At 61.9% G+C, this 26084-nt stretch overlaps 1 protein-coding gene across 9 annotated transcripts in view; it reads left to right on the top strand.

Annotated features, from left to right (window-relative positions):
- Window positions 1-1420: 1420 nt before the first annotated feature.
- Window positions 1421-26084, top strand: part of PPP1R12B (protein phosphatase 1 regulatory subunit 12B) — a 206482-nt gene continuing 181818 nt past the window's right edge. For all 9 annotated transcript variants that reach the window (XR_010990646.1, XM_068164658.1, XM_068164656.1 and 6 more), the window contains exon 1: window positions 1421-1782. Coding sequence is in view for 8 of the 9 variants with exons in the window: in XM_068164658.1 (XP_068020759.1) it covers window positions 1495-1782 (288 nt within the window). In the remaining variant the exon portion in view is untranslated. The remainder of the gene's footprint in view (window positions 1783-26084) is intronic.

The following is a 26084-nucleotide window of genomic DNA, read 5'->3' as shown; positions in this document are numbered from 1 at the left end:
AGAAGAGACCAACCCCCACCTGGATCCAGCCTCTTTGCAGGGAGTTACAGAGAGCAATGAGGTCTCCCCTCAGCCTCCTCCTCTCCAGGCAGGACAACCCCAGCTCCCTCAGCTGCTCCTCATAGGATTTCATCTTCTGACTCCTCTCTGGCTCTGTGTCCTTCTTTAGACACACTGCAGCACCTCCATGTCCTTCTTGTAGTGAGGTGAAGAAGCTGTTCAACTGCTGCCAGGCACTTCCAGCTCCAGAGCTGTCACAGATGGCAAGGGAGTTGGAGAACATCACAGAGCCATTGAACCACAGACTGCTTTGTGTGGGGTGAAACCTTTAAAGCCCTCTAGTTCCAACCTCCCCTGCAGCCCCCAGGGACAGCCCCAACCACAGCAGGTTGCTCACAGCCCCACACAACCTGAGCTGCACTGGTGCCAGGCATGGGGCAGCTCCCAGCTCTCTGGGCAGCCTGGCACAGGCTCTCCCCAGCCTCAGCACCAAACATTTCTCCTTCTCTCCACTCTCAAGCTGCCTCTTTTGGGTTAAACCATCACTGCCTTTCTTCTCACAACAGGCCCATCCATGAAGTCCCTGCCTATTTTTCTTATAGGCTCCTTGAAGCCCTTCAAGGCCACCAGGAGCTCTCCCTGGAGCCTTCTCCTCTCCAGGCTGCACAACCCTAACCCTCCCAGCCTGGGCTCCCAGCAGAGGGCTTCCAGCCCTGCCAGCACTGCTGTGGCCTCCTCTGGCCCTGCTCCCCCAGCTCCCTGTCTGTGCTGAGGGCTCCAGAGCTGCCCCAGCCCTGCAGGGGAGGTCTGAGCAGAGCAGAGCAGAGGGCAGAATCCCCTCCCTGCCCCTGCTGCCCACCCTGCTGGGGCTCAGCCCAGGGCAGGCTGGGGCTGGGCTGGCAGTGCTCAGTGCCAGCTCCTGGCCAGCTCTGCACCCCCAGCACCCCCAAGTCCTGCTCCCCAGCCCTTCATCCCCAGCCTGGATTTGCCAGCACTGCTGTGGCCTCCTCTGGCCCTGCTCCCCCAGCTCCCTGTCTGTGCTGAGGGCTCCAGAGCTGCCCCAGCCCTGCAGGGGAGGTCTGAGCAGAGCAGAGCAGTGGGGCCGGGGTCTCACTACCCTCATCTCTCCCCACTGTCCCCTATGCCCACAGCAGCGCCGCGGGCGGGCCCTGCCTTCCCTGGCCCTTCCTGCGGGCACGGCCGGGCGGTGCCTGCCCCGCACCCCCCCGGGGCCAGGCCGGGCAGACCCCCGCGCAGGGGCTGCCGGGAGCTGTAGTCCGGCCGCTGCCGCCCCAGGTGCGCGCGGCGCGGCGGCGCCAGGCTCGCCCCGCCCGCAGGTGCGGCGCCTCCCGCGGGAACTACAAGTCCCGGGATGCCGCGGGGCGCGGGCGGCGCGGGCGCGGCGGCGGCGTAGCGAAGATGGCGGCGGGGGCGCTGCGCCCCGCTCCCGGCTGAGGCGCGGCGCGCTCCCTGCGCCTCAGTGCGGCGGCGGCGATGTCGGAGCCGGAGCACCTGGGCGGGAAGCGGGCCGAGTCGGCGCGGCTGCGGCGGGCCGAGCAGCTCCGGCGCTGGAAGGGCTCCCTGACGGAGCAGGAGCCGGTGGCGGCGGGGGGCGGCCGGGGCCGGCATCGTGGCGCCGGGGGGTCCCGCGTCCGCTTCGAGGAGGGCGCCGTCTTCCTGGCCGCCTGCTCCAGCGGGGACACCGAGGAGGTGAAGCGGCTGCTGGGCCGCGGCGCCCGCATCAACACCACCAACGTGGACGGGCTGACAGCCCTGCACCAGGTACCGGCAGCTGGGCCCGGGCTGGGGAGGAGGAGGAGGAAGGGGAGGAGGGGGGGGGGGGGGGGGGGGGGGGGAGAGCGGCCCCGCCGCCCCTGCTCGCCAGGCTTCCCCCGCGCCCCCCGCCAGGCTCCGGCGGCCGAGGAGGGGCCCCGGGCGGCCCCGGGCGGTGGTTCGCCGCCTCCCGGCGCGGGGGGAGGATGGGGACACACGGACGCGGGTTTCCGCGGGTTCCCCGGTGCCGGTGGAGGGGCAGGGCGGAGCGGTACCTGCGGCACCGGCGGCGGCTTGTTTATAAACAAAGCGGCGGCGGGAGGCTTTGATCCGCGCTGCTCCCGCCGCGCTCCGCTGTCTGCGGCGGGCAGCCGGCGTGCGGGGTGCGGGGAGCCGGCGTGGTGCGGGGGGCAGCCGGCGTGGTGCGGGGAGCCGGCGGCGTGCGGCGTGCGGGGAGCCGGTGTGCGGGGTGCGGGGAGCCGGGGTGCGGGGAGCCGGCGGGCGGGGTGCGGGGAGCCGGCGGCGGGCGGGGAGCCGGGGTGTGGGGAGCCGGCGGCGGGCGGCGTGCGGGGAGCCGGGGTGCGGACAGCCGGCGTGCGGGCAGGAGCCGGCGGCGTGCGGGGAGCCGGGGTGCGGGGAGCCGGGGTGCGGGCAGGAGCCGGCGTGGTGCGGGGGGCAGGCGGCGTGCGGGGGACAGCCGGCGTGGTGCGGGGAGCCGGCGTGCGGGGAGCTGCCGGCGCCTCCCGGCCCGGCCGCTCGGGGTGGCCGCTTCGCACCGGGGTCTTGGGGCGCTCCCTTGGCAAATCAAAGCAGGGGGGGTCCTGGCGGAGCGGCCCCTCGGGCTCGGGGGGCGATCTGTGCCTGCGGGGAGGCTGTGGAGCTAGCAGCGGGACCGTAAACATTTCCCCGGGGTGGGGGGGTTGGGTTGGGTTGGTTTTTTGCAAGGTCAGAAGTGTCTCCTCGGCTGCTGTGTTTGTGTTCAGGGTTGCCTTGAAACTCCCCGAGCCGCTCTTTGGCAGTGCCCCTGCTTCAGATAAGCCGCGGGGATTCTGTTAAGGTTGCTCCCAAACGCGTTGGGAAAGGCGGACACGACGTCTTGGAGACCGCAGGGGGTGCGGGAGGTGCCCGGAGCTGTCTCTGGAGCGGCGAAGCTTTGGCTGTGCAGCAGCCTGGGGCTGGGGCTGCAGCTTTTTGCTGCCCTGGGAAGCAGCAGCGGGGTGAGGAGCTTGTGAGCCGCTGCCCTTCAGCCTTTGGGAAGCCTGTTGCTGTCCCAGACCGGCTCAGAACTTCCCAGGGCGTCCCAGGTTGTTGCATCTGGTCAGTGAAACGAATCTGATTTGAATCCGGGCCAGCCCCGGGCAGAAAGCTTCCTTAGCTGAAGCTCTCCCAGGTTACAGCATGCAGTGATGGGGCTGGGGAACAGCAGCCCAGTCCAGGAGTAACATCTGGAGATAAGGTGTGGGTGAAGGATGAAGCTTGAAGAGCACCAGGAGGGCAGGGCTGGGGGTGGGGGAGGCTCACTCTGCTGGGCTGGCATTGCTGAAGGGAAGCAGTGGGGCTGCTGGAGGGCTTGGGGCACAGCTGGCTGGCAGAGAGCAAGGGGCAGTGATAGTTGTTCATCTTGCTCTGCAGTGCCAAAAATAAGTTGTGAGGCAAAGAGCAGAGGAGCTCAGGGGCTGTGGGCTGGCAGGAGGCTTCAGCTGGTGGAGAGAGAACTCTGTAACAGCTCAGCCTTTTGGCTTTGGGGCTTTTTGGGGGGCAGCAGCCAATGGTTACGCTGCTGAGGGCATCCCCAGCAGGGTGTGTGTGCCCTCCCTGGCAGGTGGATAAGGCATGGTGTGGGCACCAGTGAGAGGCACTGGCTGCTGAGAGTGTTCTGGCAGGCAGGAGGGCTGGGTGTGAGGTGTGTGGAAGGGTTGGGATGGCTGCATGAGGGCTTCCCAGCCAGGATTGCCAGTGAGCCCTTCAGAAGCATCCAGGCCTCTTGCTGATGGAGGTAATGTGATGCTTGGCCCAAATGGGGCAGGCTGACCCCTCAGACACTGGGTGCCTGCCCAGGGGGTGTTTCATGAGGGTGTATGGCCACGGGCCAAGGGGCAGTGGCTTGAAGCTGAGGCAGAGCAGGGTCAGAGTGGAGCTGAGGAAGAAGCTCTTCAGTGTAAGGCTGGGGAGACTCTGCCCAGGGAGGCTGTGGCTGCCTCCTGCCTGGGGGTGTTCAGGGCCAGGCTGGATGAGGCCTGGAGCAGCCAAGTGTAGTTGAGAGGTGTCCCTGCTCATGGCAGGGGGTTGGAGCAGTGTTGTTGCAGTGTGCCCAGGCAGCCAGCAGGGCCAAGGGCATCCTGGCCTGCAGCAGGAAGAGTGTGGCCAGCAGGAGCAGGGAGCTCATCCTGCCCTGTGCTCAGCACTGCTGAGGCCACACCTGGAGTCCTGTGTCCAGTTCTGGGCTCCTCAGGTCAGGAAGGAGGTTGAGCTGCTGGAAGGTGTCCAGAGAAGGGCAACAAAGCTGGGGAGGGGTCTGGGGCACAGCCCTGGGAGGAGAGGCTGAGGGAGCTGGGGTTGCTTAGCCTGCAGAAGAGGAGGCTCAGGGGAGACCTTCTTGCTCTCTGCAACTCCCTGCAGGGAGGTTGGAGCCAGGTGGGGGTTGGGCTCTTCTCCCAGGCAGCCAGCAGCAGAACAAGAGGACACAGTCTCAAGCTGTGCCAGGGGAGGTTCAGGCTGGAGGTGAGGAGGAAGTTCTCCACAGAGAGAGTGATTGCCCATTGGGATGTGCTGCCTGGGGAGGTGGTGGAGTCCCCATCCCTGGAGGTGTTCAGGAGGAGACTTGATAGGGTGCTTGGTGCCATGGGTTAGTTGGTTAGGTGGTGTTGGATGATAGGTTGGACTCCATGATCTTGAAGGTCTCTTCCAACCTGGTCTGGTCTATTCTATCTCTGAGGTCCCTTCCAAGCTGAGCCATTCCATGAGTGTGGCTGGGAGGTCACTCTTCACTGTGTGATCAGCTCTCCATGGCCAGGCAGGCTGCAGGGGAAGGCTGCCACAGAGCAGTCACACTTAGGGCTTGACACAGGGAAGAGCTTTCAGCTGAGGGAGCAGTCAGCAGGTGGTGGCTGTACAAGCAGGGCAGTGGCACCAAGTGCTGCTGCAGAGGTTTCAGGGAGGGCAGGTGACCCTGCTGGGGATTGTACAGCAGCTCTGCTCCAGGGTCCTGTTGATCTGTCAACATTTCCTCATCTGCATAGCATCATTAGGGCTGGGGAAGACCTTTCCCATCCCCAGCTCCCATGAGCACTAAGCTGCATCTTCAAGTGCCATGGCCACACATTTCCTGAACCCCTGCAGCCATGGGGACTCCACCACCCCCCTGGGCAGCCTCTGCCAGTCCCTGACCACTCTTCCTCCTCCTCTCCACCCTCAGCCTCCCCTGGCCCAACTGAAATCCATTTCCTCTCCTCCTGTCTCTGGTTACCTGGGAGGAGAGGCCAACCCCAGCCTCCCTCCAGCCTCCTCTCAGGGAGCTGCAGAGAGCAATGAGGTCTCCCCTCGGTCTCCTCCAGACTGAGCAACCCCCAGCTCCCTCAGCCCCTCCTTGTGCAGTGCCCTCAAAGCCCTCAGCAGCCTCATTGCTCTTCTTGGGCCACACTTCAGCCCCCCAGTGTCTTTCCTGCACTGTGGTGGCCAGAGCTGAATCCAGCACTCAGGCTGTGGTCTCCCCAGTGCAGGGACACCATCACTGCCCTGCTCCTGCTGGGCACCCTGCTTTTGATCCAGGCCAGGCTGCTGGTGGCCTTCTTGGCCACCTGGGCACAGGCTGGCTCCTCTGCAGCCATCCCCATGTCTCAGACACCCCTGGGGTGTTCTCACACCCCCAGCCTGGAGGGACACTGCTTTGCTGGGGGGGTTGTGGGTGCTGAAAACCTTCCTCACAGCTGGAGAGGTCCTCCTGAGGTCTGCCCACAGTGTGCTCTCCCAGGGCTTGGGGAGCAAGGCTGTGTATGGTCAAGGGTCAGCTGAGGGGCTGAGGGTCCCCAGGGTGCTGGCTGCCACGTGAAATGGGTGCAGCCCACCTGGGGGCTCTTGAACAGCTTCTCTCAGGGCTGGAGAAATGCCACTGCAGGAGGCAGGGCAGGTGGCAGCCACCCTCTGCTGCTCTGTGGCACCTGGGGAGCCAGGCAGCCCTGTGGGGAGGAAGGAGGTCTCTGTGCTGCAGGGAGCTTGCTCTGTGCAAGGCAAGGTTGGCTCAAGTGCATGTTGTGGGTTACAGAGCAGCTGTTCAGTGAGGCTTGCCCTGCACAGGCCCTTTTGGGTGGGGAGTGGAAGGGTTAACAAAGTCAATTGACTTAGCTGGTCAGAGCCTGCATCTGCTCCTGCAGGGCCTAAGCCCCAGCCTCACAAATTGGGTTAGTTTGGCTGAAGGGCAATGGCCCCAAAGCCCTGCCAGGCATTCAGCAAGGTAAAATGACACTCGGGGTAGGATCTGGGCCAGTGTGACTCAGAGCCACTGTGCCCTGGCTGCTGGGCCAGGAGCTCTCCCTGCTGCTTCCAGCTGCCAGGCTGCACTGGGGCACAGCTCTGGCAGTGGCAGGTGGTTTGTGAGCCTCCTGCCTGTGTCAGCATCCTCTTGGGAGACCTCAGGTGCAGCACAAACCTGCCCCACAGTGGCTGCAGCTCTTTGTGTGTCTCTAGCTGGGTGCTGCAAAGTCAGTTAGTGTCATAGAATCAGTCAGGGTTGGAAGGGAGCACAAGGATTAGCCAGCCCCAACCCCCCTGCCATGGGCAGGGACACCCCACACTAGATCAGCCTGGCCACAGCCTCAGCCAGCCTGGCCTTAAACACCTCCAGGGACAGGGCCCCAACCACCTCCCTGCACAACCCATCCCAGGCCTTCACCACTCTCATGGGGAAGAACTTCCTCCTCCCCTCCAGCCTCAATCTCCCCACCCCCAGCTTCATTCCATTCCCCCTAGTCCTAGCACTACCTGAGATCCTGAGCAGTCCCTCCCCAGCCTTCCTGCAGCCCCCTGCAGATCCTGGAAGGCCACAATGAGGTCACCTCAGAGCCTTCTCTTCTCCAGACTGAACAGCCCCAACTCCTTCAGTCTGTCCTCACAGCAGAGCAGCTCCAGCCCTCTGCTCATCCTCCTGGCCCTGCTCTGGACACCTTCCAGCACCTCCACATCCCTCTTCCCATAGGGGCTCCAGAGCTGGAGGCAGGACTCCAGGTGGGGTCTCCCCAGAGCTGAGCAGAGGGGGAGAATCACCTCCCTTGCCCTGCTGGCCACACTTCTGCTGCTGCAGCCCAGGCTCTGCTTGGCTTTGTGGGCTGCAAGTGCAGACTGAGAGCTCCTGGTGAGCTTCTCCTCCCCCAGCACCCCCAAGGCTCTCTCCTCAGGGCTGCTTTCCAGCCAGTCCCAGCCCAGCCTGGATTTGTGCCTGGGATTGCCTCCACCCAGCTGCAGGACCCTGCCCTTGGTCTTGGTGAACCTCCTGAGGCTGGCTTGTGCCCAGCTCTGCAGCCTGCCCAGCTCCCTCTGGATGGATCCCTTCCCTCCAGCCTGCCCAGGTCCCTCTGGATGGATCCCTTCCCTCCAGCCTGTCCAGGTCCCTCTGGATGGATCCCTTCCCTCCAGCTGTCTGCTGCACCACACAGCTTGGTGCCATCAGCAAACCTGCTGAGGCTGCACTCAGTGCCACTGTCCATGGCACCCACAGGGATGTTGAACAAGCCTGGGCCCAGGACTGACCCCTGAGGGACTCTGCTTGTCCATGTTTCACGTTCCATGTTTCCAGTGATGTAGTTCATTCACTGGATGAACCTGCAATGGTTTGGGTTGGAATGGGCCTCAGAGATCCTCCCCTCCTGCCTCCCTGCCATGGGCTGCCTCTCAGCTGCACTTGGCTGCTCAAGATATCTCCCAGCCTGGCCTTTGTGCAGGCAGGAGACATCCCCCAGCCTCCCTGGGCAGCCTGTCCCAGTGTCTGCTCATCCCCATCCTGAAGAACTTCTTCCTAAGATCCAGACCCTGCTCTCCCTCAGCTTCAAACCCTTCTCCCTTGTGCTGCTTCTGGGCACTCTCAGGAGCAGTCCCTCTGCAGCCTTCCTGCAGGATCCCTTCAGCTCTTGGAAGGCAGCTTTGAGGTCCCCCTGGAGCCTCCTCTCCACCTCTGCAGCTGGGGCAGTGGTTCTGTGGCTGATGCAGAGTGGGGAGGGAGGCTTCAGCTGAAAGGGAGAGAACCTTCAGAAGTGCTGCAGAGAGCTGCTGTGAAACTCTGGGCTGCAGCTGAGCTGCTTCCACCTTTGCTGGTGGTGGGCAGTGGGTGTGAAGTGCTCTCCTTCCCTGCTGAGGGCCAGGAGGAGCTGGAGGGCAAACTGCAATGAAAGTTGAGTCTGAAGGGGGAGGGCAAAAGATTCAGCTGGTGCCAGCTGGGAAGGCATCTCCCAGAGCAGCAAAGAGGCAGTGCTGCTCTGGCTGGCAAATGGTAGCAGCAGCCAGGGTGGTTTGTCCCCTCTCTGCCCTTTGGGTTGCACTCTGTTCCCTTGTTGCCTCTTCCATGGACAGCTGAGTTGCTCCTGAGAGAACTTCTGAGTTTATGTTGTTTACCACGCTCTTAAATACAGCATCAACCAGGTTGGAAAAGACCTCAGAGCTCATCCAGTCCAACCTCTCACCCAGCACCATCATTTGGTGGACAAGAAGCTCAGCAGGAGCTCTCAGTGTGCACTTGCAGCCCAGAAAGCCAAGCAGAGCCTGGGCTGCAGCAGGAGATGTGTGGCCAGCAGGGCAAGGGAGGTGATTCTCCCCCTCTGCTCAGCTCTGGGGAGACCCCACCTGGAGTCCTGCCTCCAGGTCTGGAGCCCCTATGGCAAGAGGGATGTGGAGGTGCTGGAAGGTGTCCAGAGCAGGGCCAGGAGGATGAGCAGAGGGCTGGAGCTGCTCTGCTGTGAGGACAGACTGAAGGAGTTGGGGCTGTTCAGTCTGGAGAAGAGAAGGCTCTGAGGTGACCTCATTGTGGCCTTCCAGGATCTGCAGGGGGCTGCAGGAAGGCTGGGGAGGGACTGCTCAGGATCTCAGGCAGTGCTAGGACTAGGGGGAATGGAATGAAGCTGGAGGTGGGGAGATTGAGGCTGGAGGGGAGGAGGAAGTTCTTCCCCATGAGAGTGGTGAAGGCCTGGGATGGGTTGTGCAGGGAGGTGGTTGGGGCCCTGTCCCTGGAGGTGTTTAAGGCCAGGCTGGCTGAGGCTGTGGCCAGGCTGATCTAGTGTGGGGTGTCCCTGCCCATGGCAGGGGGGTTGGGGCTGGCTGATCCTTGTGGTCCCTTCCAACCCTGAATGAAACTATGATCAACTCAACCATGGCACCAAGGGCCTCAGCCAGGCTCTTCCTAAACCTCTCCAGGGATGGGGACTCCACCACCTCCCCGGGCAGCACATCCCAAGGGCCAACAACTCTCTCTGGGAAGAACTTTCTCCTCACCTCCAGCCTGAACCTCCCCTGGCACAGCTTGAGATTGTGTCCTCTTGTTCTGCTGCTGGGTGCCTGGGAGAAGAGCCCAACCCCCACCTGGCTCCAACCTCCCTGCAGGGAGTTGCAGAGAGCAAGAAGGTCTCCCCTGAGCCTCCTCTTCTGCAGGCTAAGCAACCCCAGCTCCCTCAGCCTCTCCTCCCAGGGCTGTGCCCCAGACCCTCCCCAGCCCTTCTCTGGACACATTCTCTTGGTGGTCCTTCCTGAGGGGTTTTGAGGGGCTGGACACTTGTGGCAGCTCAGGAGCTGCTTTGTGCAGTGGCTCTGGGTTGGTTGCCTCCTTGGCAGTCCCAGGTGAAGTTTCTCCTGCTTCAGGCCACACTGCAGGTGTGTCTGGGTGCTTCTCAGAGCCTCACAAAGCAGCATCTGTGCCAGCCTGAGGCTGCTCAGCTCTGGGCTGCTGCTCAGCTGCTGTGGCCCTTTCCTCACTTCCAAAGGTTGTGTGCAGTCCTAGCAGGGAAGTTTGGGACAGAGGAGCATGGCCAGAGGAAACACATTGCAGCCTCTTCCCCAGCCACAGTCTGTAGGCTGCTGGAAGGCTCAGCCAGGTGCCAGCACTGGAACAAAAAGCATGGGACTGAGAGCCCCATCACAGGGAGGGCATGGGCCTGGAGCTGGTTCAGAGGGGGCCACAGAGATGAGCAGAGGCTGCAGAACCTCCCCTATGGGGCCAGGCTGGGAGAGCTGGGGCTGTGCAGCCTGGAGGAGAGAAGGCTGCAGGGAGAGCTCAGAGCAGCCTCCAGGAGAGCTGGGGAGGGACTCTGGACAAGGGTTGGGAGTGCCAGGATGAGGGAGAATGGATTGAAAGTGGAGCAGGGGAGGTTTAGGTTGGACATCAGGAGGAAGCTCTGCACAGTGAGGGAGAAGGCTCCAGGGAGACCTCAGAGCAACCTTCCAGTAGCTGAAGGGCTCCAGGAGAGCTGGGGAGGGACTTGGGCCGAGGGCTGGGAGGGACAGGCTGAGGGACAGTGATTTGGAACTGAAGCAGGGCAGAGCTAGATTTGACATTAGGAAGAAATTCTCTAGAGTGAGGCTGGGGAGAGCCTGGCACAGGTTGCCCAGGGAGGCTGTGGCTGTGCCCTGCCTGGAGGTGTTCAGGACCAGGCTGGATGAGGCCCTGAGCAGGCTGTGCTGGTGGGAGGGGTCCCTGGGCATGGCAGGGGGCTGGAGCTGGATGCTCTGGAAGGTCCCTTCCAACCATTCTGTGATTCAGAGGGGAGGGAGAGAGGCTTCCTGGGTGGGTTGGTGTGTTTTGTAGCTGGGATGTCCCTGCTGGAGAGCAAAGGGTTGGGACTGCAGCAGTGGCTGAGGGAGCTGAGGTGGTCTGAGAGGAGCCCTGAGGCCCCTGGGCAGTGGTTGCCCACACAGGGTGCACACAGCAGCAGCTGCTAGGAGGAGTTGCTTGACCTATAAACAGCAAAAGCTGAAGTGGGCCTGAAGTGTGAGGTGCAGCCCAGGGGCATGGGAGGGCTGGAGGGAAGCACCCAGGCACTGCAGGCACACATGGCTGGGGCAGCCAGCTGCCCCTGGAGGTGCTTCAGCTGCTCACCTCCTGCTCTGTGCTGGTGCTGTCACACAGCAGCCTGCACCTCTTGAGGAGTGGCTGGCTGTGCTGCCTAAAAATACCTTAGTGCTGGGAAGAGAAGGCTCTCTGGGAGGAGAAGGTTATCTGGGGAGAGCCATAGCTTTGCCCCTGGGCTCTGCAGAGCCCTGCAGCTCTGCTGCTGCCTGTGGAAATGGCAGCAGGCAGCTGCCTGCCCTGGGTTCAGCACTGCCTCTCAGCCTGGCACCTGCCTCTGTCAGGAATAGGGTTTGTCACCAGGCTGGGGTGAGGAGCTCCTGGGCCTTTCACTCTTCAGCTGGGAATGCAGTGCTGCAGGAAGGCTGCAAGCAGCCTGCAGTGCCCCAGGAGCTTCCCAGGCAGAGCTCCAACCTGCAGCACTGCTCTGCCAGCCCCGGTGCCTTCCCTCCCTGGCCTGTGGCCTGCTCAGCCCCTCTCCTGCCTGCATGCTCTGTCCCTCTGCCGTGCTTAGGCTGGCTGTCCCTTGCCTCTGCACTTCAAAACCAGCTCCTAAGTGGGCAGCATTGAGTCTAGACTAAACAAACTGAGCCTGGACTGGAAGGGGTTGGAGGCTTGGAGCTGCTGCTCCTGGCAGTGCCTGCAGGGAGCCTGCCTCTGCTTTGCTGAGGGACACCTTCCTGCCTGGCTGGTTCAGCCACAGCCTGCACTCAGCTGCTGGCTGCTGGGAGGAAGCTCAGCCTGCTTCAGTCAGGAGGTGTGTGTCCAGCATGGGAAATGTGCATCTCCATGGCTTCCTTCCTCAGCCTCTGTTTATCCTGCCCAGCCATGAGGTGAGCCAAGCTCTGCTGCTCCCCAGAAACACTGAGCTGCAGCTTCCTTTATGGCACCAGCTTGAAGTATCACAGCATCAGTCAGGGTTGGAAGGGACCACAAGGATCAGCCAGCCCCAACCCCCCTGCCATGGGCAGGGACACCCCACACTAGATCAGCCTGGCCACAGCCTCAGCCAGCCTGGCCTTAAACACCTCCAGGGACAGGGCCCCAACCACCTCCCTGCACAACCCATCCCAGGCCTTCACCACTCTCAAGGGGAAGAACTTCCTCCTCCCCTCCAGCCTCAATCTCCCCACCTCCAGCTTCATTCCATTCCCCCTAGTCCTAGCACTGCCTGAGATCCTGAGCAGTCCCTCCCCAGCCTTCCTGCAGCCCCCTGCAGATCCTGGAAGGCCACAATGAGGTCACCTCAGAGCCTTCTCTTCTCCAGCCTGAACAGCCCCAACTCCTTCAGTCTGTCCTCACAGCAGAGCAGCTCCAGCCCTCTGCTCATCCTCCTGGCCCTGCTCTGGACACCTTCCAGCACCTCCACATCCCTCTTGCCATAGGGGCTGCAGAGCTGGAGGCAGGACTCCAGGTGGGGTCTCCCCAGAGCTGAGCAGAGGGGGAGAATCACCTCCCTTGCCCTGCTGGCCACACTTCTGCTGCTGCAGCCCAGGCTCTGCTTGGCTTTCTGGGCTGCAAGTGCAGACTGAGAGCTCCTGGTGAGCTTCTCCTCCCCCAGCACCCCCAAGGCTCTCTCCTCAGGGCTACTTTCCAGCCAGTCCCTGCCCAGCCTGGATTTGTGCCTGGGGTTGCCTCCCCCCAGCTGCAGGACCCTGCCCTTGGTCTTGTTGAACCTCCTGAGGTTGGCTTGTGCCCAGCTCTGCAGCCTGCCCAGGTCCCTCTGGATGGATCCCTTCCCTCCAGCCTGCCCAGGTCCCTCTGGATGGATCCCTTCCCTCCAGCCTGTCCAGGTCCCTCTGGATGGATCCCTTCCCTCCAGCCTGTCCAGGTCCCTCTGGATGGATCCCTTCCCTCCAGCTGTCTGCTGCACCACACAGCTTGGTGCCAGCAGCAAACCTGCTGAGGCTGCACTCAAGTGATGGCCCTGGGCCCTTGGTGCTGCCTGTGGAGAAGTTCTCCCCTCTGCAGCAGCTCTGGCCCCACGTGGACCTCTCCTCTGGGGAAGCCAAGGTGTTAACTTGTGATTAATGAATGCTGGAAGCTTTCTGCAGATCAAATCCTTCAGCCTGCGCTGGGGATGGGGACAAGTCCCTGATGCTACCTGCTGGTCCTGATCAGCACTCTTGGATAAGTAAGGAGGAGCTCAGAGTGCCTGAAGGGAGCCTGCAGGAAGGCAGGAGAGGGACTTCTCCCAAGGAGAGGCCAAGGGGGAATGGGTTGAAGCTGAGGCAGAGCAGGGTTAGACTGGAGCTGAGGAAGAAGTTCTTTGGTACAAGGGTGGTGAGACCCTGGCACAGGCTGCCCAGGGAGGCTGTGGCTGCCTCTGCCCTGGAGGTGTTCAGGACCAGGCTGAATGAGGCCCTGAGCAGCCTGGGCTGGTGGGAGGGGTCCCTGCCCATGGCAGGGGCTTGGAGCAGCACAGGGGAAAGGGACCTGGGGGTGCTGCTGGCCAGAAGGATGCCCCTGGGCCAGCAATGTGCCCTGGTGGCCAAGCAGGCCAAGGGCATCCTGGGGTGCATTTGAAGGGGTGTGGTGAGTAGGTTGAGAGAGGCTCTCCTCCCCCACTGCTCTGCCCTGCCCTGCTGAGGCCACAGCTGGAATATTGTGGCCAGTTCTGGGCCCCTCAGGTCAAGAAGGAGCTCAGGGAACTGCTTGAGAGAGTCCAGCCCAGAGCCCCAGAGCTGCTGCAGGCAGAGGAACATCTCCCTGTGAGCACAGCTGAGGCAGCTGGGGCTGGGAGCTGGGAGCAGAGCAGCCTGAGGGCTGCCCTCAGTGCTGGGGATAAAGATCACAGACTCACAGAGTCACCAAGGTTGGAAGAGACCTCAAGGATCATCGAGTCCAAGCTGTCACCACAGACCTCATGACCAAACCATGGCTCCAAGTGCCACATCCAATCCCCTCTGGAACACCTCCAGGGATGGGGACTCCACCACCTCCCTGGACAGCACATCCCAAGGGCCAACAACTCTCTTGATGAAGAACTTTCTCCTCCCCTCCAGCCTAAACCTCCTCTGGCACAGCTTGAGACTGTGTCCTCTTGTTCTGGTGCTGGCTGCCTGGGAGAAGAGCCCAACCCCCACCTGGCTCCAACCTCCCTGCAGGTAGTTGCAGAGAGCAAGAAGGTCTCCCCTGAGCCTCCTCTTCTGCAGGCTAAGCAACCCCAGCTCCCTCAGCCTCTCCTCCCAGGGCTGTGCCCCAGACCCCTCCCCAGCTTTGTTGCCCTTCTCTGGACACCTTCAAGTCTCTCAATCTCCTTCCTGACCTGAGGGGCCCAGAACTGGACACAGGACTCCAGGTGTGGCCTAACCAATGCAGAGTCCAGGGGCACAAGGACTTCCCTGCTCCTGCTGGCCACACTCTTCCTGCTGAAGGCCAGGATGCCCTTGGCCCTGCTGGCCCCCTGGGCACACTGCTGGCTCCTGTTCAGGCAGCTGTCAATTAGCACCCCCAATCCCCAGGCATCCTGGCCTGAAAAGCTGAGCCCCAGGGAGAGAAACCCAGCCCCTGGCAGCCCCCAGCTGTGTGAGGGCCTGGCAGACAGCAGCCCCCAGCCCCCCCCAGTGTGTGAGGGCCCTGGCAGCCCCCAGCCCCTGCTCCCCAGCTCTCCCTGCTCGCCGTTTGCCCTGGGGCCGATGCTGTGGCCCTGGCAGGGGCCGGTGCCCAGGCTGGGTGCCCAGGCTGTGTGCTGGGGGTGAGCCTGCAGGCTATTTTCAGCTGTGCCCCTGGCAGGAGCTGCAGCAGCTGTCTTTAGTTAGAATAAACCTTTATTTAGAATAAACCAAACCAGGCTGGAAGAGACCTTCAAGATCATGGTGTCCAACCTATCAACCAATCCAACACCACCCAAACAGCTAACCCATGGCACCAAGCACCCTATCAAGTCTCCTCCTGAACACCTCCAGGGATGGGGACTCCACCACCTCCCCAGGCAGCACATCCCAATGGGCAATCACTCTCTCTGTGGAGAACTTCCTCCTAACCTCCAGCTTGAACCTCCCCTGGCACAGCCTGAGACTGTGTCCTCTTGTTCTGCTGCTGGGTGCCTGGGAGAAGAGCCCAACCCCCACCTGGCTCCAACCTCCCTGCAGGGAGTTGCAGAGAGCAAGAAGGTCTCCCCTGAGCCTCCTCTTCTGCAGGCTAAGCAACCCCAGCTCCCTCAGCCTCTCCTCCCAGGGCTGTGCCCCAGACCCCTCCCCAGCTTTGTTGCCCTTCTCTGGACACCTTCCAGCAGCTCAACCTCCTTCCTGACCTGAGGAGCCCAGAGCTGGACACAGGACTCCAGGTGTGGCCTCAGCAATGCAGTGTCCAGGGGCAGGATGAGCTCCCTGCTCCTGCTGGCCACACTCTGCCTGCTGCAGGCCAGGATGCACTTGGCCTTCTTGGCCCCCTGGGCACACTGCAGGCTCCTGTTCAGACACTGCAGGCTCATGTCCCTGCAGGCTCCTTTCTTGGGGAGCAGAGGTGCAGCTCAGGGCAGGAGCTGGCCAGCAGCTCTCTGGCAGGGGAGGCTGAGTGTGGCAGAGCCCAGGGGGTTCTTTGGTGATGTTTGGGGCTCTGGCAGGGGAGGCTGAGTGTGGCAGAGCCCAGGGGGTGCTTTGGTGATGGTTTGGGGCTCCTCTTCTCGTGGGGTTCACTGCAGCATGAATGGATTCAAGATCAGCTTTCTGCATGGCCCAGCCAGGGCTGCTCAGAGAAATGCTTCAGGCTGCTGACAGCCTCAGGCAGAGCTGAGCTGAGCTCTGCTGTGCTGGAGCTTTGCTCCTCTGCTCTGCTGAGACCTCACCTGCAGGGCTGTGCCCAGCCCTGGGGACCCCAGCAGGAGGTTGATGGAGCTGTGCAGCAGCAGGATGGCTTGGGAGCAGGGTGTGCTGTGTGCAGGGGGAGCAGCAGCACAGGGAGAGGGATTCTGCCCCTCTGCTCTGCTCAGCCCCAGCTGCAGCACTGCCTCCAGCTCTGGGGCCTCAAGCACAAGAGGGAGAAAGAACATTGGAGAGGGTCCAGAGGAGGCCAGGAAGATGAGCAGAGGGCTGAAGCACTTTACTGTGGGACCCCCATCTGCCCTCCCCCCTCCAGCTCTGCTGCCCTCCCCCCCCCAGCTCTGCTGCCCTCCCCCCTCCAGCTCTGCTGCCCTCCCCCCCCCAGCTCTGCTGCCCTCCCCCCCTCCAGCTCTGCTGCCCCCCCCCCCCAGCTCTGCTGCCCCCCCCCAGCTCTGCTGCCCCCAGCACAAGAAGGACTTGGAGCTGCTGGAGAGGCTCCAGAGGAGGCCACAGAGATGAGCAGAGGCTGCAGAACCTCCCCTGTGGGGCCAGGCTGGGAGAGCTGGGGCTGTGCAGCCTGGAGAAGAGAAGGCTCCAGGGAGACCTCAGAGCAGCCTTGCAGGAGCTGAAGGGCTCCAGGAGAGCTGGGGAGGGATTGTGTGCAAAGGCCTGCAGGGCCAGGCCCAGGGGCAGTGGTTTGAAAGCAGAGCAGAGCAGATTGAGATTGGATGTAAGGAACAAGTTCTGCCCCAGGAGGCTGCTGGAGCACTGCAACAGGTTGCCCAGGGAGGGGGTTGAGTCCTCATGCCTGGAGATACTCAAGGTCAGGCTCAGCAGGGCTGTGGGCAGCCTGCTCCAGGGGAGGATGTCCCTGCTGAGTGCAGAGGGGTTGGCCTGGCTGAGCTCTGGAGCTCCCTTCCAGCCCCAACCATTCTAAAGCAATGCTTGAGGCAGCTCTCTCCTTCCAGCTTTAAGCTCTTAGCTTCAGTAGTGCTCCCTGCTGGCATGGGAGCAGCTGACCTCTGCTGTTGGAGAGGCTTCTCAGTCCTGGTGCTCTGCTGGCTGCCTTGAGGAGCACTTCCAAGGAGCAGCTTCTTTCCTGCAGCTGGGGGTGAAAACACAGCAGAGCCTGAGCTTGTGAGAGTCTCTCTGGCAGGGTTTCCATCCCACAGTGAGCTGACCTTGCAGCAGGGTACAAGCAGCTTCAGCTTGGCTCTGCCAGCAGCCAGCCTCCCTCATAGGTCTCTGGGAATTGAGCAGAGAGCCCTCCTGCCCCCAGCCCCTTCTGTGGCCCTGCCTGTGCAGGGCGGCTGAGCCTGGCCCCTCTCTGCTGCTCTGAGCTGCAGCCCAGCCCTGGCTCCCCTTCCCCTTCTGGCATCTGTCTGAAGCCACTTCCTATTTATACTTTGTCATTCCTCACTCTCCAGGGCACTCCATGCACTGCTGTCCCAGAGCTGTGTGCTGCTTGGCCTCTGAAATCACAGCACTCAGAGGGCCAGGCTGGGAGGGACCCCAAGCACCATCCAGGGGCTGGTGGAGCTGCAGGGAGCTGCCCCTGCAGCCTGGCAGCAGGACAGCTGTGGGCATCACCTCCCCTGCCTTGGCCAGGGCAGGGTGCTGAGCCCAGCTGCTGCCTCTTGGCCCTGGGCAAGGAGGCTTGGGGCAGATGGTGCCTGAGGGGAACACTTATTCCTAGCATGGGCCCTGGCCCTTGGGCTGCCCCAGCCCCAGCAGCTCCTGCCCAGGGAGTTTAAGGCTCAGGATGGAAACTCTGCCCACAGGGAGGGTTGGATGAGAGGGGTCTGAGAGCTGGGGAGTGCACAGCTGCTGCCTGAGCAGCAGAGCACAGAGCCCCAGAGGGCCAGGCTGGGAGGGACCCCAAGGCTCAGCTGCTCCAAGCTTCCCAGGGGCTGGTGGAGCTGCAGGGAGCTGCCCCAGCAGCCTGGCAGGCTGAGGCTGAAAGCTGTGCAGGGAATCCCCCCCTGCCCTTGGGAGCTGATCCCAGCCTCTGCCTGCTCCTGGGGACACATTTGCTGCTGCAGCCCAGTGGGAATGTCCCCAGCAGGCATTGTCCCCAGCAGCCCTTGGCTCCTGCATGGGCCAAAGGGAGTCTGCCTCCTCCTGGCAGCCCCCCTGGCTGTCCTGCTCCCTGGCAGTGAGGCCTCCCCTCAGCCTTCTCTTCTGCAGGCTGAACACCCCCAGCTCTCTCAGCCTCTGCTCTCATGACAGCTCCTCCACTGCCCTGCTCATCCTCCTGGCTCTTCTCTGCTCACTTCCCAGCCTGGCCACAGCTCTTTTGTGTAGCTGAGACCAGAACTGAAATCTGAGAGCAGAACAGCTCCTGGTGCCAGGCCCTGTCCAAGCAGCTGCTGCTTGAGCCAGAGGTGACTCAAAGTGATTTCATGAAGTGTTGCAGCTCTGGGGGGGCTCTGCTGGCCTAACCTGGCTCCTGTCTGTTGAGTGTGGCCATAACCCAAAGCAGCCTGGAGCTGGTGGAGCCCCCAAGGGAGCTGCACTGAGATAACCATAGTGGTTTTGCACTTGAGCTGAGGCACCCTGGGGTCCCTCCCCAGCTCTCCTGGAGCCCTTCAGGTCCTGCAAGGCTGCTCTGAGGTCTCCCTGGAGCCTTCTCCCTGCTCAACAGCCCCAACTCTCCCAGCCTGTCTCCATAGCAGAGGTTCTTCAGCCCCTGATGATCTCTGTGGCCTCCTCTGGAGCCTCTCCAGCAGCTCCAGGTCCTCCTTGTGCTGGGGGCAGCAGAGCTGGAGGCAGTGCTGCAGGTGGGGGCTGAGCAGAGCAGAGTGGAAGGGCAGAACTGCTTCCCTTGCCCTGCTGCTCAGCTGCCTTCCTGTGCTGCTGCCCAGAAGGCTTTTCAGCAGCCTGCAGCAGGTATTTCCAGCAGAACTGTGAGTCTGGAGCTGTAGCAGCTCTCTGGAGGAGCCTGGGGAGTGCTGCTGGCTGGCTTCTGAAGCAGGTAGTGGCTGGGTTAAACCTTCAGGGCCTGGTCTCACCACTTGGTGTTGGCTTCGTGTTCCTGCCTTGCTCTGTGCCTCTTCAGTCTGCTCTCAGGGAGAGAATAGAATAGGATAGAATAGAATAGACCAGACCAGGCTGGAAGAGACCTTCAAGATCATGGTGTCCAACCCATCAACCAATCCAACACCACCTAACCAACTAACCCATGGCACCAAGCACCCTATCAAGTCTCCTCCTGAACACCTCCAGGGATGGGGACTCCACCACCTCCCCAGGCAGCACATCCCAATGGGCAATCACTCTCTCTGTGGAGAACTTCCTCCTCACCTCCAGCCTAAACCTCCCCTGGCACAGCCTGAGACTGTGTCCTCTTGTTCTGGTGCTGGTTGCCTGGGAGAAGAGCCCAACCCCCACCTGGCTCCAACCTCCCTGCAGGGAGTTGCAGAGAGCAAGAAGGTCTCCCCTGAGCCTCCTCTTCTCCAGGCTAAGCAGCCCCAGCTCCCTCAGCCTCTCCTCCCAGGGCTGTGCCCCAGACCCCTCCCCAGCTTTGTTGCCCTTCTCTGGACACCTTCCAGCAGCTCAACCTCCTTCCTGACCTGAGGGGCCCAGAGCTGGACACAGGACTCCAGGTGTGGCCTCAGCAGTGCTGAGCACAGGGCAGGATGATCTCCCTGCTCCTGCTGGCCACACTCTTCCTGCTGCACACCAGGATGCCCTTGGCCCTGCTGGCTGCCTGGGCACACTGCTGGCTCCTGTTCAGCCTACCAATCTGCAGCCAGCTCAGCTTGTGGTGTGCTGCTGCTCTCCTCAGTCTGCTTGGCTTGGTGGAGGAGCTGTGTACCCTGCTCAGGCTTTGCAGGGTGGAAGGTGTGCTCAGGAGCCCCAGCTGGAGCTGCTGAGGAGCAGGAGGTCAGTGCTGTGGCAGAGGCTGTTGCTCATGGCCCAGCAGAGCATTTCCCTTGGCTGCCTGCTCACCTGCCTGCCCTGAGGCCTTGGCAGGTCTCTTTCTGCAGCCTGTGGTGCTGCAAGGCTTTGGCCTGGCCCAGGGGCAGGACTTTCCAGCTGCCCTGGCTGACCTTCCCAAGCTCTCCATCAGGCCCCTCCTCTCCTCCAGCCTGTGCAGGTCCCTCTGAGCAGGCTCCCCAGCCCTGCCAGCTGGTTGGATGCCATCTGCAAACCTGTTGAGAGTGCTCTCTGTCCTCTAATTGGTGTTAATCAACTTTGTTAATGGAGGGATGGAGTTACACTGAGCCCAGCAGCAGCCCTGGGGGAGGCTGCTGGGGCTGGGCTGCCAGCTGGGCTCTGGGGGCTGCTCACCCTCTGAGCTGCCCTTCCAGGCAGCTTTCTGCTGCTTCTCTGCTCCTGCAGTGCAGCTCTCAGCAGTTTGCCCGTGCAGGACACTCTCAGCTGGTGTCAGGGGTGTCCCAGCACTCCCCAGCAGCTTGTCATGTGGAGAGCAATCCAGCTGGGCAAAGTCTGCCCCTGGGGAGTCCATGGGTGTCCCAGCACCCCCCAGCAGCTTATCATGTGGAGAGCAATCCAGCTAGGCAAGGTCTGCCCCTGGGGAGTCCATGGGGGCTGGAAGGAGCTTGCAGGAGGATTTGCTGTGTAGGCTTTCCAGGAGCTGAGGGGAGTCTGACAGCCCTCTGGTTCCCTGCATCCTTCCTGCCTGGGGGGTGTTCTGTGCATGTCACCAGGAGCCTCCCTGTGTCACCAGGACCTTTGAAAGGAGACCTGAGCAGGTGACAACATCAACAGCTGAGGGGAGAGCAGCTGATGTTGTTCCCCTGGGCCTGAGCACAGCCTTCCACACTGTCCCCACCACAGCCTGGGCTCCAGGCTGGTGACACATGGGGGTGAGGGGTGACCACCAGATGGATACAGACCTGGCTTGAGGGCTGCACCCAGAGAGTGGCTGTGCATGGCTCCATGGCCCAGGGGAGGCCAGGGACAAGCAGAGTCCCTCAGGGATCAGTCCTGGGCCCAGGCTTGCTCAACATCTCTGTGGGTGCCATGGGCAGTGGCACTGAGTGCAGCCTCAGCAGGTTTGCTGCTGGCACCAAGCTGTGTGGTGCAGCAGACAGCTGGAGGGAAGGGATCCATCCAGAGGGACCTGGACAGGCTGGAGGGAAGGGATCCATCCAGAGGGAGCTGGGCAGGCTGCAGAGCTGGGCACAAGCCAACCTCAGGAGGGTCAACAAGACCAAGGGCAGGGTCCTGCAGCTGGGGGGAGGCAACCCCAGGCACAAATCCAGGCTGGGCAGGGACTGGCTGGAAAGCAGCCCTGAGGAGAGAGCCTTGGGGGTGCTGGGGGAGGAGAAGCTCACCAGGAGCTCTCAGTCTGCACTTGCAGCCCAGAAAGCCAAGCAGAGCCTGGGCTGCAGCAGCAGAAGTGTGGCCAGCAGGGCAAGGGAGGTGATTCTCCCCCTCTGCTCAGCTCTGGGGAGACCCCACCTGGAGTCCTGCCTCCAGCTCTGCTGCCCCTATGGCAAGAGGGATGTGGAGGGGCTGGAAAGTGTCCAGAGCAGGGCCAGGAGGATGAGCAGAGGGCTGGAGCTGCTCTGCTGTGAGGACAGACTGAAGGAGTTGGGGCTGTTCAGTCTGGAGAAGAGAAGGCTCTGAGGTGACCTCATTGTGGCCTTCCAGGATCTGCAGGGAGGTGGTTGGGGCCCTGTCCCTGGAGGTGTTTAAGGCCAGGCTGGCTGAGGCTGTGGCCAGGCTGATCTAGTGTGGGGTGTCCCTGCTGCTGCTGCTGCTGCTGCTGCATCCCTAGGGCTGCCTGCTGCTGCTGCTGCTGCTGCTGCTGCTGCTGCTGCTGCATCCCTAGGGCTGGCTGCTGCTGCTGCTGGGGGCATCTGGGAGGCTCTCTGGACCACAGGGGGTTGGACTGCCAGGGTGGATGAGGCCTTCAGCACCCAAAGTCTAGTTGAGAGGTGTCCCTGCCCACGGCAGGGGGTTGGAGGAGAGGATCTCTGAGGTCCCTTCCAGGCTGAGCCGTTCCAGGATGTGACCTTCCGGAGCTGCACTCAGCTGCAGCACTGCCAGAGGAGGTTCCAGCAGCTCTCAGCCCAGTGAGCAGTGCCAGGCCCTCAGCAGCAGCTGCTGCTTGTCCAGGAGGAGCTGGCAGTGAAGTCAGTAAGCAGCTGTCCATTGTGTGTAACCTCAGCCAAAGCAGCCCACAGCAGAGGGCCTTCCCTGCAGCAGGAGCATGGCAGAGGGAGCTGCCAGCTCCCCAGCTGCTGCCAGCTGCCAGCAAGGGCTGCAGGAACAGCTTGGGGAAGAATGACCCCAAAGGGGTCCACAAACAGCGTGGGGAGATGAGGCCTGCTGTGGGGTGGAACCTTTGGGTTCCCCAAGGGCTTCTGCAAAGGTCCTCTTGTGGCAGCCTGAAGAAGCCTTTGGGAAGTAAGGAGAGGAAAGAGATCAAATCAAGGCCAGGAAGCAAAGATTAGGTTCCTGGGGGGAGGGCTCTGTGTGCATCCCCTCTGCAGTCTGTGCTGCTCAGCCATGGCAGGGGAGGGAAGGGGAAGGCAGCACTTGGCTGCTGTGTGTGCTCAGGGTGGTCCGGGGGGGCTGGCACTGAAGGGCTGCAGAGCTTGGGCAGGAGCTGCTCAGTGGTGAGTGTGGGGCAGGCTGTGGATGTGGTCTGCCTGGGCTGCAGCAAGGCCTTTGCCACCATCCCCCACAGCCAACCCCTGGCCAAGCTGTCAGCCCCTGGCTGGGACAGCAGCTCTCTGAGCTGGGTGAGGAACTGGCTGGAGGCTGAGCCCAGAGAGTGGTGGTGAATGGTGCCACAGCCAGCTGGCAGCCAGGCACCAGTGCTGTGCCCCAGGGAGCAGTGCTGGGCCCTGTGCTCTTTAACATCTTCATTGATGATCTGGAGGAGGGGATGGAGTCAGTCAGCAGCGAATGAGCAGCTGACAGCAAGCTGGGAGCAGAGGTTGGTCAGTGAGAGGACAGAAGGGCTCTGCAGAGGGACCTTGCCAGGCTGCACAACTGGGCAGAGGCCAACAGGATGGCATTCAACAAGTCCCAGTGCCAGGGGCTGCACTTTGGCCACAGCAACCCCAGGCAGAGCTCCAGGCTGGGGGCAGAGTGGCTGAGAGCTGCCAAAGAGAGAGGGAGCTGGGGGTGCTGATTGACAGCTGCCTGAACAGGAGGCAGCAGTGTGCCCAGGGGGCCAAGAAGGCCAAGGGCATCCTGGCCTGCAGCAGGCAGAGTGTGGCCAGCAGGAGCAGGGAAGTCCTTGTGCCCCTGGACTCTGCATTGGTTAGGCCACACCTGGAGTCCTGTGTCCAGTTCTGGGCCCCTCAGGTCAGGAAGGAGATTGAGAGACTTGAAGGTGTCCAGAGAAGGGCAACAAAGCTGGGGAGGGGTCTGGAGCACAGCCCTGGGAGGAGAGGCTGAGGGAGCTGGGGTTGCTTAGCCTGCAGAAGAGGAGGCTCAGGGGAGACCTTCTTGCTCTCTGCAACTCCCTGCAGGGAGGTTGGAGCCAGGTGGGGGTTGGGCTCTTCTCCCAGGCAGCCAGCACCAGAACAAGAGGACACAGTCTCAAGCTGTGCCAGGGGAGGTTCAGGCTGGAGGGGAGGAGAAAGTTCTTCCCAGAGAGAGTTGTTGGCCCTTGGGATGTGCTGCCCAGGGAGGTGGTGGAGTCCCCATCCCTGGAGGTGTTCCAGAGGGGATTGGATGTGGCACTTGGAGCCATGGTTTGGTCATGAGGTCTGTGGTGACAGCTTGGACTGTGTGATCTCTGAGGTCTCTTCCAACCTTGGTGCCTCTGTGACACTGAGCAGTGAGGTCCAGCCTGTGAGCAGTGTCCAGACTGTGAGCAGTGAGGTCCCTGGGTCCAGCCCAGCTGCTGCAGGCTGGAAAAGGCTCTCTGGAGATTTGGTGATGGCTTGGAAGGTCTGCAGGGGGGAAAGGCAAATCAGACATGAGGAATAGTTCTGCTGTGGTGAGATCTCAGCTGCAGGGCTGTGTCCTGCTCTGGGGGTCCCCAGCACAAGCAGGACCTGGAGCTGCTGGAGAGGCTCCAGAGGAGGCCACAGAGATGAGCAGAGGCTGCAGAACCTCCCCTGTGGGGCCAGGCTGGGAGAGCTGGGGCTGTGCAGCCTGGAGAAGAGAAGGCTCCAGGGAGACCTCAGAGCTGCATTTCAGTACCTGAAGAGGACCTGGAGGAAGGCTGTGGAGGGACTGTTCCCAAGGGCTTACAGTGGTAGGGGGAAGAGCAATGGTTTGAACCTGGAGCAGGGGGGATTTAGGTTGAACATTAGGGAGAAACTCTTTAGTGTGAGGCTGGGGAGAGCCTGGCACAGGCTGCCCAGGGAGGCTGTGGCTGTGCCCTGCCTGGAGGTGTTCAGGACCAGGCTGGATGAGGCCTGGAGCAAGCTGTGCTGGTGGGAGGTGTCCCTGGGCATGGCAGGGGGTTGGAGCTGGATGAGCTTGAAGGTTGTGTGTGTGTGTGTGGCATCACCTTGCTAATCCAGAGCTTCATAGGCTCACAGACTGGGTTGGGTTGGAAGGGAGCTTAAAGCTCATCCAGTTCCAGGGCAACCTGTGCCAGGCTCTCCCCAGCCTCACTGGAAAGAATTTCTTCCTCCTCTCCACTCTCAGTCTCCTCTCTCCCAGCTCAAAGCCATTGTTCCTCAGCCTGTCCCTCCCAGCCCTTGGCCCAAGTCCCTCCCCAGCTCTCCTGGAGCCCTTCAGGTCCTGCAAGGCTGCTCTGAGGTCTCCCTGGAGCCTTCTCTTCTCCTGGGTGCTCTGAGGTCTCCCTGGAGCCTTCTCTTCCCCAGGCTGCACAGCCCCAGCTCTCCCAGCCTGGCCCCACAGGGGAGGTTCTGCAGCCTCTGCTCATCTCTGTGGCCTCCTCTGGAGCCTCTCCAGCAGCTCCAGGTCCTGCTTGTGCTGGGACCCCCAGAGCTGGAGGCAGTGCTGCAGGTGGGGGCTGAGCAGAGCAGGGCAGAGGGGCAGAATCCCCTCCCTGTGCTGTGCCCTGGCTGCAGCTGAAGCCTTTGAGGCTCTCTCTGGCTTGCAGCAGCCTCCTCTCACACTCAGTGGGCACAGCCCAGGGGCTGCTGCAGAGGATGGATCTCATTGCTCTTGGCTTGCCCTGGCTGCTTTGCTTTTCTTCCTTGGGTGCCTGACAAACAGAATTTGGCCTTCTGAGCCCTGAATGTTTTGCCTCTGCAGTTGCTGTCTGTGGAGCTGCCCTGAAGCAGCATCCCCCCCCCTGCAGAGCAGGGGCAGGTTTGGCTCTCTCTGGATGAGACCCTTCAGGCCTGTGCCAGGCTGTGTGCCAGGCTGTGTGCCAGCAGGGCCAAGCTTTCAGCTCCAGAGCATGCTGCAGGAGTTATTTTTGATGCCTTATTAATAGCTGCCGTGGAAGGAGTCCTCTGCTTGGGGCCAAATGCTGGCTGGTGTGGAGCTCTGCCTTCTCCTCAGGCCCCAGCTCCATTCTGGGCCATTCCTTTGAGGTGCTGCTAATCTTGAAGGAAGTTGTTGGAGGTTGCAGCAAGTGCAGGAGGGACAAAGAGCTGCTTGTGGGCAGTGGGAGGCAGGCCCTGTGCTGACAGGATGCTCAGCTTCCTGCACATTGTGCTGGGGACCTCAGCATGCAAGCCCAGGCCAGAGCAAGAGATGCGGCCTGAGGGCCTGAGTGCAGGCTGAGCCCAGAGCTGACTGCTGCAGTCCAGGACTGTGTGGCCTGGGGATGCACACTGGGGGAGGAGAAGCTCACCAGGAGCTCTCAGTCTGCACTTGCAGCCCAGAAAGCCAAGCAGAGCCTGGGCTGCAGCAGCAGAAGTGTGGCCAGCAGGGCAAGGGAGGTGATTCTCCCCCTCTGCTCAGCTCTGGGGAGACCCCACCTGGAGTCCTGCCTCCAGCTCTGGAGCCCCTATGGCAAGAGGGATGTGGAGGTGCTGGAAGGTGTCCAGAGCAGGGCCAGGAGATGAGCAGAGGGCTGGAGCTGCTCTGCTGTGAGGACAGACTGAAGGAGTTGGGGCTGTGCAGTCTGGAGAAGAGAAGGCTCTGAGGTGACCTCATTGTGGCCTTCCAGGATCTGCAGGGGGCTCCAGGAAGGCTGGGGAGGGACTGCTCAGGATCTCAGGCAGTGCTAGGACTAGGGGGAATGGAATGAAGCTGGGGGTGGGGAGATTGAGGCTGGAGGGGAGGAGGAAGTTCTTCCCCATGAGAGTGGTGAAGGCCTGGACTGGGTTGTGCAGGGAGGTGGTTGGGGCCCTGTGCCTGGAGGTGTTTAAGGCCAGGCTGGCTGAGGCTGTGGCCAGGCTGATCTAGTGTGGGGTGTCCCTGCCCATGGCAGGGGGGTTGGGGCTGGCTGATCCTTGTGGTCCCTTCCAGCCCTGACTGATGCTATACTACATTACACTACACTATACTGTACTATACTTCACTGCTGACAGCTCCTGGTTTGAATAGAATAGAATAGAATAGAATAGAATAGAATAGAATAGAATAGAATAGAATAGAATAGAATAGGCCAGGCTGGAAGAGACCTTCAAGATCATGGAGTCCAA

The sequence above is a fragment of the Melanerpes formicivorus genome, unplaced genomic scaffold (assembly GCF_026170545.1).
Source record: "Melanerpes formicivorus ecotype bairdi unplaced genomic scaffold, bMelFor1.0.p_v2 SCAF_82, whole genome shotgun sequence".
Taxonomy (NCBI): domain Eukaryota; kingdom Metazoa; phylum Chordata; class Aves; order Piciformes; family Picidae; genus Melanerpes; species Melanerpes formicivorus.
This window is presented reverse-complemented; position numbering and strand designations above follow the sequence as displayed.